General features: G+C 35.8%; 1 protein-coding gene across 1 annotated transcript in view; it reads right to left on the reverse strand.

The window, feature by feature from the left end:
• Window positions 1–410: 410 nt before the first annotated feature.
• LOC149713532 (uncharacterized) overlaps window positions 411–14,918 on the reverse strand; it is a 207,136-nt gene continuing 192,628 nt past the window's right edge. Inside the window, exons 7-9 of the mRNA XM_089849012.1 lie at window positions 11,117–11,267; window positions 5,911–6,061; window positions 411–3,381 (exon numbers count right to left, since the gene is read on the reverse strand). Of these exons, the coding sequence (XP_089705138.1) occupies window positions 3,176–3,381; window positions 5,911–6,061; window positions 11,117–11,267 (508 nt within the window). The 3' untranslated portion in view covers window positions 411–3,175. The remainder of the gene's footprint in view (window positions 3,382–5,910; window positions 6,062–11,116; window positions 11,268–14,918) is intronic.

The following is a 14,918-nucleotide window of genomic DNA, read 5'->3' on the forward strand; positions in this document are numbered from 1 at the left end:
TATAAAAATGTTTGAGGCATTTTATAAAACGATTAACTTAATTAAAGGGATTGGGAAGCTCGGCTCGAATGTGAATGGTTCAGTTTCTGTTTTCTCTCACAGTTTTAAACATATTTTTGGGACAATTTTGAGGCTTGGTACCTTGCTTTTTTCTACTCTCTGTAAGGTTTGTTGGATAATGGTACACTTTAGATATTCAAAGGGTTGGTTTATTTTAGCTTAATTTTGGTCTTTTTATCCAAGCTGGTAAAACATTTAGTAGCCAAGTACCATAGGGTCGTAGGAAATCTCTTAAGCCGCTTTTACAGCTAAAAGTAAAATCGGTTTGAAGCTTAGCTGGATTTTAGAATATTTTTAAAATGGCCACAAATCCTGTGATTTACGTGATAAATAAGGTCACTAAACCTCTTACAAAATTTAGTTTTTAATTTGAAAACTTGGAATACACCGTTAGTTTCAATCGAGTGATTCCGATTTGCGAATGTACGCTCGTTTATAGCAAAAGTATACGTATTAAAAGAAAAAGTTTCGATTAGGCTCGTGGAAGAGCGCCAGGTTATACTCGTTTCCCCCCAATAGCGTAAAACTGCTTGTGATTGGGCGAGAGCTCGACTTGCATCGTCTGCTACGTTCATAAGTTGGCAACCACATACATAAGTAAGAACTCGAAACTTTTTTATAATATATATGCTTTTGTAGTTCTTAAACATACTGTTGATTCTTAATAAAACAAATATGGAGCTAGTTATTAATTAAATATACATTAATTAGTATTTTACAATTACCTAAAAATATTGGGAATTTCGAAAAGAGGCTGTCAAACTTGAATAGAAAGGCCCGTGGCTATGGACTCGCTATTGTAAAGTTTAGATGTTTGTTTATGTCTTCCCCAAAAATCCGAGAAACTTTACCAAGTTTGACAGCACCTCTTAATTACTTTAAAACATAAATAGCTGCCTATATCAGGACTGGTTCTATATTGTAATCTTAAAAAACTATAAAAGTAAAAAAGGTATTTAGTATAATTAAAGGTTAGATAAAAATTAACTAGTTTAAAAAAGGGTTTATGTTAGTATATCAAATATTTCTGAGGGAATGTAAAAAAACATTTCAATAATATTGAAATTGCGATCATTTTCTTTCATGAAAAATCGACGTTTTCAGATTGTTACATTTCGGTTCTGTTAAAATTTTGACTTCAAAATTGCCAAGGTAACACTGTCCTTACCCTAATCAAATTGCAGTGACGAAAATTACTTTCTTTTTGAGTCTCATCAGAGAGATTAAAATTAATTTCTTATGAAAATGCAAAGTTCGGTTTACTAAATATTTCAGAAGAGTTCAACAAGAACTTCAAAACAATTGAGAAAATGACATCAAAATCAGCCAAAAATATTAAATTATTTTCTTTTTTAGCTTAATTAAAGGGACCGTAAAGAAGGCATCGGCGGGTGGGTTAAAATGATTTTAAATACGTCACAGGCACCACGTGACGCCAAGATACAAAGACACCACACGGAGTGAGACTAGACACATAGTCCTTGTTTTTCGCGGGATTGCATCGCCAATTTCCAGAAATGGTGGTTTTTGAAATAAAACGAACTAAGTTTCTTTGAACCACGCCTTTCTTAAAGCACGTGCCTATGACGTATTTCAAATAATTTTCACCCACCCGCGGTCGCCTGCTTTACAGACCCTTTAAGGAAGAACATCTTCCAGAAATGATCACTTTTTAAAAATATATAAACCAAATTCGGCAAGGGTCTTTCAAATAGTGTTAAGAAAATGGCAATAATATTTGAAAACAAGTTATTTGTGGTTCAATTAAGGTGCAATTGATCTCATTTCGAAGTTCACAGTCAGCTCTATTCAAAATAGTCGATATTATAAAGTGGCTTTGTTGATTTATTTCATAATGAGTGGTGTAATTAAAATTAGAGAAAAAAGGCATTTCTTTATGATATCGACTATCAATATTTAAAGAACCGTGATGAAAGACTGTCAAAATTTAATCTTATTTTTTATCATCTCGCTTATACCTCAAATTACTTTTGTAATTATATTTGTAAACCTCATGAACCTGTAACGATATAAAAACGTCATTTAATTTGAATGTTCATTGACGGAAAGCCTATTCCGTATAAAAAGATTGAAACCGTAGTTTCTAATCTAATAAGAATAATTAACAACTAAACGAATGCATCGGTCCCAATTCTGATAATATCACTCCTTTTTTGGCACTGCTGCATTATTATTATTTTTTTTTATTTTTAAACTTTTACGTTTTCTCCTGACTCAAAACTCATGTTTTTTTATTCTCATATATATATATATTGTAATATTCTGTAAATATATATCTTTATATATATATATACTTTTCACAAAACCACAGCTTTTTTTTCATAATTCATCATCATCTTCATCATCGTTATCTGACATAATTGTCCAAGTTTTGACTCGTTTAGAATTCTACATTTAATTTTAATTTCCATTTTGTTTTGTTTTTTCGTATATATTTTAAAATTTATTTTGGTTTTTTTTCTGAGAATTTTACCAATATTTTTCTTGGCAGAAAACAAATTCCACTACTTTTTTTTTTAATATTTTATACAGTTGAACGATTTAAACAGTTTTGGACGTTTAGGGTTTAGTGGTGCGCGAGCCAAAATATATAACTTTTCCACAACAAAGTTTTTGGCTGTTAGTCTGTTTAGTTCTTTTTATTTATTTATTTTTTTTTCCCAACAAGTTTTATCAATGGTTTGAAACACCACATTTTTTTTTTAATTTTATTTGAGTATACAAAAAGGTCTATTTTCCCCCACAAATACGACGATTTTTTTTGGCCGTCTTTATTCGATTATTCTATTAGTATTGATGTTAGTTAGTTTAATTTGAATCAATCCGCATTTTCGATTTGTTTTCGATTCGATTTCGTGTTTTTTATTTGTTTTTTTTATCCCGAGGGTTGTTTCTCCTCTCTCTTTTTTTGTTTCTTTTCTGTTCTGACTTGATTATGTGTTTTTTCTTGTATTTTTTTATTTTTTTTTATCCAATACCGAGGCGTTATCGAAAATCGGTTTTTCCTTCTCTCCGCATCGAACCGCTTTTTTCTTTTTTTTTTTCGTCTTTTTTAGATGTTCTTTTTTTTTTGTTATGAGAAAGTAGTTAGATATCAGTGGCGCGACCCGAACACTCGGCATAAGATGCAGGCGCACAGCGTGATTATGGAAAGGCTGGATAGGCTTAATCTCGCGCCACCGTTACTACCTTCGTCGGCATCGTCTTGGGTCAAGGGTAAAAGATTCGACATCGGGTCTCCTCCTTCACCAGAAACGGCTTCCATTTTGTTGTCTTTATCGAAACCAGCCGTCATTGAGACTAATTACAAATGATAAAATGTTTATAAATTAGTTTAGTGTAGTTGGTCGTTATCATAACGACAATTTAGTCGGGAAATTGATTGAGAGCGATCCAATTCTATCTTTGAGCGTTTTCGGACCAGGGATAGATTTAATTTTAGAAGTAGGAATGGAAAACAGAGTAATCTGGGCGCGCGTCAAAGTCCCGGACCCCCTTCCCCAGAAGGTTAGAAAGAAGAGGTGGGTCATAGCCACAGAGGTGAAAAGGAATTACGTATTTTTCGCCGTCTCCATCAGCAACGTCATCAAAACGAATATAATTTAAACTTTTCGTTACGTGTTGGAGGGAGGGGCTCTATACTGGGCGATGAGTCGGACTGAAGTAAATACTAACCGTTCTCCATTCCTACTTCCAAAATTAAATCTATCCCTGCTCGGATTGGTAGATGTAAGTGTTAAGCCTGTTTCGGGTAACAACAGAATGCAATAGGTCCATAACTATAAGATGCATTTTAAACCTTAAGAAAGATAAGTTTATTTTAGAAGCTTAGATTAGTTCTGAAGAAATATAATTAAAACGGAGTCTTTTTTAATTAAAAGAAAGAATAATATTTAGCCTAAAGTTAAATATTTTAGACCTAAAAATATGAGAAAATACATAAGCAAATAATCCTCTATAAGTGTCCAACATTAGATCTTTGGTTTCTTTTCCTAGCAGCGCCGCTCGTGGCTAAGAGAAGTATATATGAGGATGCTTCTTTTGGGAGGTATTTTTAGTTTAGGGTCTCTCTTTTTATGGTAGTGTCTCATACCAGGTTGGGTTGAGACGGATTATAGGCAGCAGGGTGACAGACTATTCTTCATTAGATCCCTTTAAGGGCATATATGCGCTTAATGGAAGATTATCAGTTTATGGTAAATATCAAAGGAGAGGCTAACAAAGCTTCACTTAATCATTTTAGACCAAAACATAAGAATTGCAAAGCTTGAATTAACTATTTTAGGCTTAAATGGGGAGGGTACTAAATGAGGGATCATGAAGTTAAGGTTCGCAATTTTTGGGTTGACCATGGGTCAGGGGAACGCAGAGAAGGGAGAAATAAAAGGTCATGCTGGAATAGAGAAATGTAATGTGAGGAGAGAGCTTAAGATTATTTCCTCAAGGACATTCTGCAAGAAGATTGCATCATGTGACAGGAAAATTCAAAGCATATCAGCCAAAGCAGGCAAGGGTTGGGTTTTTTCCTTCTATTTTGTTGCTGTTGTTGTTGTAGTTTCATGTTTATCTATCAGGGATATGCGAATACGCCTAGTTATTGTCAATTCCAGAGCCATGGTTTCAAAAAAGGCTAAGGACACATATTCCATCTCAGTAGATTAAGAGGAAAAATAAATTCTTCAAATACATGTAATTGGAATGGAAATTTCCCAATTTTAGTGAAAAATATTAGGAAGATAATAATTAGTAGAAACTGTAATGAACCAGCTAGTTTTATCCCCCTTATCCTTTCCTGTCTCTGAACCCTAGTTAATCCACTGAGCAATGTTAAGTCTGGTACATCTGCTCCCGTTGGCAGGCAAGCAGGTAAACGCAGCGATGCTCGATAAAATTGGGTAGACCTTCACTAAAATTTCGCTTTTCCCTGGAAACGCAATTTTCTCATGCAAATTTGTTTCCTAGGCTTTAGCACTGAGAAAATTTTCTGCTAGATGCTTTTGTTTAGTACTGTTAGTTGGGGGTAGGGAATGCTGGCAGAAACGTATGCTTACAGCAAGGAGGTAACCACACGAAAAACATTTCTATGCAAAAAATGGAAGTTCAAAGTAATTTTCCCTATTACATTTTTTTAGTTGCTTTGAAGTTTTTAAACGATGAAATATATGAAACATAACGATTAAAAAAATCTTTAGACAAACTTAATAGTAGGCTAAAATAGACCTTTGTAACGCCCTAAAACATATCTTGATCTACTGATACGAGATTTCCTTTGCTGCATTATTGATAAGAGGTAACAGTTTAATTCGAGCGTTTCTGAAGTAACACCGTGCCAATTATCGACCCTGACTAATTGACATTGGTTTTTAATTTAACTAAATATAATTCGACCGCGCTGTCAGTTAATTCCGTTACATTTCTTTGTTAAATTTTGCAACACTCCAGTTACGCTGCTTACTGGGTAAGTTGAAAGACTTTTCTACATTCATTTCGTAATAGTTACGAATCTCTATGTAACTGTAGTATTTAATTTACTTAATCTGCATTTAATTGGCTGCCTAAATAATTTTAAAACGTTAGACGGTTCGCTCAATAAGTTACTTCCTTTGGAAAATTATACGTCACGTTTTGCTGACCAACCGACAATGTAACGAATTGGTGTGACATTAAGCGGGACTGAAATTGACGAGTGGTTATCCTCTTAGTTTAGAGGTATATCGTAGCCGCTGAGTTAATTTATGTAAGTGAGATTTGGGTTTTGCAGGCCTGGCGCTAGATCGTAAAGGTTCCATCTTTTCCGCCAGGCAAGGCAACCGTGCGGGGGAAGCTTACCTTTCTTATTATCGCTGGGTTTTTCCTCCTGGATGACCTTAATGTAGGCTGTCATTTCTACTTCAAAGATCTTGTTGGGATCGTAAGGCATTTCAGATGGAATCTCTCTTTTCCTTCTGCCGTATCCCAGTTGCCCGTTGCCGCAGGGAATCTGACAAAAATGCACAAGTATACGTTTAGAAAGTTGATCAAAACTACACGAGTTGTAGTTTCTCCTAATTGATCCCCACCATCTCCACGGTCGCGCCCTCGAACCCAGAAAATGCAAACCCCTAATCACCCTGACGCCATTGCAACCACTTTTCTATTCTAAATGACCCCCTTTAACCTGTACGTGATGGAAATATATACCAGCATCGCTCGGTGCTAAATTGGCTAAGACTAAGAAGAGGAGGATATAGATACTGGAGATGTATTCTTTCACTAAAGACCTAATTATAAATTCCCTCGTGTATAGTCTGATATAGAGGTACAAAAATCAATCCAAACTCCAAAGCGAGTTCGTTGTCAGACCATTTTTTATTGTTTTGAACAGAAACGATTTCACTACGAAATCGTATAGAATAAAAATTTGTGTTCAGTAGAACCCAATCTTAGAAAGGGTTAATCCTCTTATAGAAAATCGGTTTTCCTAACGATAAACTCAACGCTTTACATGCTTTTATTGTTTTATGATAGTAGCATGATGTACCTCATGACTATACTGCTTGCGTTCTTTATGATACGGTCGAGTTTTTCTCACTGGTTTGTTCAAGTTATTAATAATAAGCATTTTTCCCCAATACCTCAAACAAGATTCACCAATCACGCAGTACACCTTTATACTCCTATTAGATTTCTTGACTTTTGCAGTCTTAACATTGTGTTTTAAGGATGCACGCGAATGTCTATCTTTAGGGAGAATACGAGAAAACATGCAGGGTTTCTTGAGTAATACTTTACTCCCATCTTTCATTTCACTCCAGGTCATAATTGCTCTAAGGCATTTTCTGTATATACGTTCATCCTTCAGTGTAATCAAAGAGAATATAAAGAGTGGGAGTAGAAGGCTCGGCTGGAGTGTTCTCGCTTTTTAAAGTTTTCCTCTAAGCTTCCGGTGCGCGCGCATCTTTCTCTGCCCTTTCATTGGTTGAAATACCGTGAACCGGATATTAGGAGGAAAATATAACAAATAAATAAAAAATAAAAGCTAGAACTCTCAAAATGTCTCCCCCTCGTTATAACCTCTTTGGTGCAATTGGGAAAGAGATGGTTGGATGCGCCATCTGCATTTAAGACTTTCTTTATAATATATTTCTCTCAACCTAATTTGTTGGATGAACTTTACGCTTAGTTTGACTAATGGTTTACTCTATTTTCCCTAGCAAGGCTTACCATTCTTTATTTTTGAATTTGAGGCGAAAGGCTCATTTATTATTTTATTCAATTGCCTAATTTCTTCATTGTTTCGTTATTAATAGACTTAAATTATCTCCTTCGATAATAAAATTCAGGCTACTAATGGAAAGAATTGGATCTTGTAAAACTCTTGTATTTTTCGGTTTTAAAACCAAGTGATACTAAACGTAATTAGCTTTCGATATCATTTACAAAATTTCAAGATATTTACTCCTTAACACCTAAGTGGAGTGTAGTTAAATTAGAATATACCAAATTTGGAGCCTGTTCAATTTTCGTAACAGCTTTTGTTACTTTGGACTTAACTTCTATGATAATACTTATGTCATAGAATGTATTGTCGTCGATTTGCTAAACCATGCTCTATTACCAGAAAGTCATTTTTATAGACTTCGGATCTATTTCGAGAATCGAAATAGTGATTTCATATAAGGGCGCTTCTGATAAGTATGCCAAAAATTAACTGAGTGGAAAATGTCAATGAACATGTGGTCTACATGATTTGGTTTGAGACATAGGCTCATAAACATTGGCCCCTAAAACAAGGTAATAGTTACACATGTGAAGTAAAACACATCAGCCTTCAATAGGCTTCCATCAATGAACGTGTTTGAACCTTCACGTAAAAGAAATGTACTACAGTGCTGGTACATTACTCAACATGTATGGGGACAATGTTTGGGAACCCATGTATTCGTAACTAAATGTTGAAGGCTACGTGTTCTTTGATAGTTTGACCCCAAAAACACATACTTTATGGCAGACTTATCAGAAGCACATTGTATAGTTTGAACAATTGCTCAATTGCCTAAGGGATTATATAGAATTTTAATCCAGGAAACTGGAAGATTTGGGATTGAACGTTATACCTTCGGGAAAAATTCCTTACCGCAAGATTTGGACCTTAATACATCTTGAACTTTGGGTATATAAGCCTATTCAAATTCGAGAAGCCTATAGGAACTAAGTTGAACTAACTGTGAAAGCCTTTTCGTTGGCATTTTCCCAAGGAGATTCCCAGTAAAGCTTTGCTGAGCAGCCGAGATTCGCGGCTTTAAACTTTGCAAGTTAGGCGCGAAATTTCTATAAACACACTTTGAACGACGCGTTGTCTCTTTGAAAGCTCGTAGCAGAGTGAGAGCAGTTACTGATGTAGGCAAAGTGGCTTCATAGTGACCAGATATTCCTCTTTCCACCAAATAAAGCTGGCACTGTCAGAGGGTTTTAGCTCTTTTCACTGTCTTAGCTGTGTCCGAGGCAACTAGAATTATTTTTAATTTTACCAAGCATTAAGTATAGCCTTTCGCGTTCGTTCATGAACATCCATTGAACGAATGTGCTCTGTACACGTACGCGTAACGATAATGCTAAGGTTCATGACCTTGGATTGGTTATAGAACCCAAGCGTCACAAGCTAGTCTTCCGAAATTGCATGGTTTCTTGTAAGATTTCGTAAATTCATGAACTCTATACAGGGTGTTTGTGAAAGGTCCATCAATAATGAAAGGGCGTATTTATTGGGCCATTTTGAGTCGAAAATGTTCTATGACATTTTTCCGTTCGGGCCACTGTTTTCAAGTTATGATTGGAGTAATTTACGGATGACCCCTTAAATTTAATTAAGAAATTGAAAGACAGCGCTAATTTAATGAAGGGGTCATCCCTAAAATATTCAAATCATAACTCGAAAACCGTGGCTCGGACGGCAAAATGTCATAGAACATTTTCGACTCAAAATGGCCCAATAAATACGCCCTTTCATTATTGATGGACTTTTCACAAACACCCTGTATAAGAAATCTTCATAAATTTTTCATGACTTCCACTTTTATTTCACAATCTCACGTCAATTTATCACGCTTTTGTGTCAAAGGTTTTGTGCAAATGTCGGACTGCTCGGCCACGAGGCGCTTGAAATATGAAAAAGTTGTTATAAAATGTTTCTACTCAATTAAATGATACTTTAAGAAATTTAATAACCTGGGTATATAATATCTAGATAATACTCATGACAAAAATATCATCGTTCAAGGGTAATTGAAGATGCTCGTCTCGGAAACGCATCATAACCACTTAATTCGCCTATAACATGATTGTATGGCTGCTAAGCCGTTAGCTTAAGAACGGATATTTATATGGGGAACCTATCGGCAACGTTAGCATTTTCTTCCCTTCAAAGTTCGTATTGACAAAAGCTGTTACTGCCAACATCACTTCCTGGGCGTTCATTGACGCGTACATCCCCCCTCCATTTAAGATCAATATATTCGAAAGAAAGGCGAATATAAGCCGAAGAAGGGTTTTGAATAATACTTAAAAGGCCTCCTCTTTAAGTCGGCTTTGCATCCTTAGAGGAAGTAACTAGGGACTTTAATTTCTATTGAACTTTCGCTACATTCCTATAAGATACAATATTAACTCAAATCCTTCGATACGATGGACGTTTTTTTAAATAGTACTGTAAATGAAATAAATTTGAGTCTCCCCTTTTATGACCCGGATGTAGTAATTTAGGTCCTAGTTTATAAGATGGATAAGTTTTTGGCTCATTCTGATTATAGGAACTGGTATTGATGACCAGTAACTGCAGCTATAGTGTGGTTGTGAAGGGTGAATTTCAACTTGCAAAGTCACACTTCTTTTTCTTGCGCTCTCATTTCGCGTCTATATCGTTGCTAGTCATGCATTTTCTCTCAATCACGGCGCTATAGGCCTAGTTTGCTCAAAATTATAAATGATTTTCCATCGACCCTGAACGATTTTTCACACATACTGTCAGGAGTACTTTATCATTGCATACTCCTTGATTTACTCTTCATAGAATACATTCTAATTTATAAGAAACATCACTTTTATTATTGCGGTTGACTAACGATTAGGCATATAACTAACATCCCAAAAAACCTAAGCCGTAAGTTTTCATTAGATGTGACTCAACATCGTTCATTCCTCCCTGAAAAGGATTTGTGCTTATTTTATCACTTCTAATTTTGCCCACAAACTCTAAAGAAAATTAAAACTTCAAAATTTCAAAAGCAACCAAAACCCTGGCGTTTTAGAACGTGTCCCCTAAAGGAATGTACAATGCGTTATGTAGGTGCTTATCTAGAACTATATTTTGAAATTGTAGCGTTACTATTTCCAGGAGTAGTGATTCGGCAATATCACATGACCATAAGCGTAGAACGACTCGGCGGATAGATACCACGGAAACATCGATGCCCATTCCCAATGCACTGATAACGCTACGTAATTCACGCAGGCTTAGTAGAGCTCTATTTCATGCAAGATATGCTTAATAAAAGCCCAGCCCCTACATAAACACATTGCACGTCCCTTTAAATCATAAGTTTACAGTTAATGTTCCATAAGTATTCAATTCATATGGCGTTCGAGAACGGCCAAGAAAATATACTTTATAATTGATTAGTGTATGGCAGAGTGATTAGCTATGTCAGTTCTCTATAACGATTTTGAAACTTATGACAAACTACAATGAGCGACCTTCTATTTGATGTTCAGTGTTATTCGTCAATCTCTGCTTTTCAAATTTTCGTGGTCGACAGGTCGACGTTGACTACAGCTAGGGACGTCATTCTTCTTTTCAATTCTAATTTTGTTTTATCTTTTTTCGCGTATCCTCTTTTGTTATTGTTCTCAAAGTCATTGATTTTTCAACTCCTTTATTCACCCGTTAATAAAATCGTTATTACGGAACATCTATCGCGAACTATTATCTAAGTGTTTAATATGATAATTTCTTTGGATAATTTCTCCAAAGGGTTGGTATGGCGAGTTAAGTACTTACCCCTTTACACTGCTGCAAGCAAATGTTGACAGTTCCGCTGAAAAGGACGTAGTTGGACTCTGGAAATTTGAAAGCCCTGAACTTGGCCGACAGCCTGTCGCCGTTTTCGTGAGACTCGAAATTTCCGAAGATGTAAGGATCGATCGAACATCTAAGAGGCAAAAATATAAGAAAATGGGACCAAGGAAAGGGACGGAAAGAAGGGATAGAAAATCGGGTTAAAATCTTATTATAGAAAATTCCAGCCTACACAACTAAAACTCGACCCCCCATTCTCTTAGCCCCACACTCCCTAGAGTTTTAAAAGCTAGCACGCGCCTTCTATCTCGGAACTTTGTTTAGTTTAATCGATTATTTTTAATAGCCAGAAATCTTGGCAAGATTAAATGATTGGGATTTAATGCGTTTTTTGTTACGGGACTCTAATGCTATTAGTGGAAAAGATCAATTTAATTAAAATGGGTTGTATGCCTAAGGAAGGGAAAAGTTTTTTTGAATTTTATTATTTTTTATTTTGGCCTAATGTTTGTAGAGTTTGATCTACGAGCAAAAAAGTTCAAAAGCTAGGAGTAGAATTTCCCATTTTACGTTATTGAATAATGGTAAGGTAATTCTGGTATACGGCTAGAAATATTCAATCGAGATGATGTTGGGAAAGAGGATGTTTTTTTTCTCCTAGAAACTTCGTCGAATTTTTGCTGCAGCCTTTCATTTAATTCCATATGGAAATGCCGAAATTAATCTGAGTAATGGCGAAGTATTTAAAATTAATAGATACTCATGTTAATTTAGTTTTAAATATGGAAAATGGATTGTTCCTCAAATAACATAAATAATTTAAGTGTGCAACTTAAAATAATATTCCATTTAACTCGAACGGAAAAGCGCTTTTATTATTATGCAATTAATTTAATTTTTCATGCTCTAAAAAACTCTCTCCCATTAACAACTTCGATGATTCCGACAACAAATGAAGCCTACATTCCGAAATATTTATGGAAACAAACGTTTAATTCCAATCTGATATTGTGGTTACGCTTTATCTATTTATTTGTACATATTTGCTAAGCCTGTTTTTTGTATTTTTTTTATAGGTATCTGTGCGAATAGAAAAAAAAATTGTGAATTAAAAACATGTATTCAAGTATTCAGCAAAAAGGGGGGGAGAAAAAAAACAATTTACGTAGTTAAACTATGAAGAGTAGAAAGTTTTTGACGAAATTTATTACGCTTTATAGAAAAGTTTGTTTTTAGGAAAATAATTTGAAAAGAAAAAGTACCGTTACAACAAAATTGGTTCGTTAGTGAAGGAACAGAGAAAATATTCTGGATGAAGCGAATAAGAAATAGTCAACAAACGCCAGCTTCTCAAACCGAAACATTACTTCAATCAAAAGTATATAGAAGAATTAAAAAAGTATACTTCGTACACAGTTCCCAGCCTTTATCTTTATACACCATGTAAAATAAGAAGCAAACGACCCTCCCCCTCAACCGCTACATGAACCAACCAACTAATCAGAAAATAGGTTTGCGAAGGTCAATAAATGTTACGTTATGCTGGGGATCCAAACGTTAATTCTTGAGAATGTAGCTAGCATCTGCTACTATGAGTCTATCTTATGGTACGGTGGACAAAGATAGGGTTGACACTGTTCTGAAGATTAAAGGGGTTTCTCATATTACACGGCACGAGCCACTTAAATGAAGAATACTTTATGCTTTTATCTATGTACTTTTGCTTCAATTGACGACGCGGTTTACGTATTGTCACCGAAATAACCCGTCTCGCAGTTGACGACTACAATGAGTAACAAAACCGGAAACGCAAACAAAGTACAATAAGAAACCGGTAACAGCGTGTACTTAGTTCTGGAATGGCTAAACTGCACTGAAGGGAGCGCCTGGTATCCTGCATTTCAACCTTCATACGCTCTCATTGAAACCCACTTGACACCAACGTGGTGAGTGAAGTCTACATTACGGGGTAAATACCTAATAGATTTTCTACGGGCCCCTTTAGAAATGTTTCACCCGCCTCACACGCGTGTCCTGGATATAAGCTACCCGTTAAGGGAATACTCTACTTAGTCACGTACTACAGTACAATTCCAAATATAGAGGGTGTTTCTGATAAGTCTGTCCTATAATAAAGGGTGTGTTCGTAGGGTCAAACCGAGTGGAAACTGTCAGAGGACATGGGTGTCTACAACATTTAACTAAAGAGATATGGGCTACCAAACATTGATTGCCCCTAAAATAATGAAATCCACATGAACAGTAATTAGATTTATTTAACCAGTTAACTCACAATTCTGCCATCTATAGATAGGTTCAAAAAAGTCCTTAGAAGACTATTAAAGCCTGATATATTTTACCAGACGTAAGATAAGGGACTGGAAGTAAAGTGCTCTAGCATTGGTAATAGATCCTGACACAAGTGAACAAATTTGAGGATTTTATGCCGCTTCCATCGCGCCTACACTAGAGAGAAAAAATTGGTCGAGTTCCAAAAACATTTCCTTTCCCCTTCCCCTCAACCTAGAGCCGCGGAACACGGACGCGGCTCCTTGAATGTAGTTCGACCGTCTGCCGCCGCGAGTGTCTCACGTTTTGGAGGGAAAATTCAGAAACCGCTACCAGAGGGCCACCCGTTGGTGTCTTATCAAGAATATTCACCTTCGCCAAGTGAAGAATTTTTACTTCTGGTTTTATTCCACATAATGTACTCCTGCTATATCCTTGTTTTAGAGGACAATCAATGTTTGGGATCCCATATCTTGGTAACCAAATGTTGTAGACCCCGTGTTCTTTGACACTTTCCACTAGACCCATAGAACTAATTTATGGTAGACATTTTCGAAACACCCTGTTTAGTTGATTTTATTTGACGGCTTTCTTACTTTATTTCATTTTTTTCTTGTCTTAAGAGTTTTTACAGGGGGTATAATTGAGACTTATGAATATGTTAGTGGTGTTTTTACGCCAAGATGCCCCTACAAAACCCCCTGAGGAATATCGACGCGCTAAATAAAGAAATCGAGAAAAGGAAAGAAAAAAAGAATGGGAAACCCTTTACAGAAAAACCCCTTTCTCAAGTAAATGGACTTTTTTTTTGCTCGAGTTTTACTTGAGAGTCGCCACAAAAGAGTTAACATTGTTTTTCGGTTCGATAGGCCGATAATTTATTCAACGGTAGAGACTAGAAAAGCCCACCCACTCCTGTCGATATATAATGGGTAGCTGCTATCCCATACCAGTTCGTAATAAGAAAACCAATAGATTTTCCCTCTTTTTAGCCATATCGTAGTATACGATAGGCTCTTAGTTTTGACCCGAGCCGTAGTAACAGTAGTAACAGTAGTAATAGTAGTAATAGTAGTAACAGTAGTAACAGTAGTGGCCGGAGTTTTCGCTATCGTTATCGTCAGATTTTAGCTTAAAATGAACTTTATATTACCACAACCCACCCATAGGGGTAACTGGGCTCGGTTAGAAATTTAATTTTAATTAAAATTTTTTTGAGATCGCAGCCGGGATTCGAACCCGGGTCGCTCACGTAGTAGACTGAAATTCTACCACTGAGCTATAGAGACTTGATTGAAACCCCGAGTTTTTTATTATTTATTTTTATCTCTAAAATGTCAGGGTGATGTGGGGTGGGGTACCTCTTAATCTGTGGGGTCGGATACTTTTGAATTTTTATCTGTGGGGTCGGATACTTTTGAATTTTTATCTGTGGGGTCGGATACTTATGAATTTGTATGTTTGGGGTTTTATATTTATTTCCTTTTTATTTATG

Source organism: Phalangium opilio, unplaced genomic scaffold (assembly GCF_054372755.1).
Source record: "Phalangium opilio isolate 3A_F unplaced genomic scaffold, DU_Popi_V2 ptg000009l_1, whole genome shotgun sequence".
In the NCBI taxonomy this organism is placed as follows: Eukaryota; Metazoa; Arthropoda; class Arachnida; order Opiliones; family Phalangiidae; genus Phalangium; species Phalangium opilio.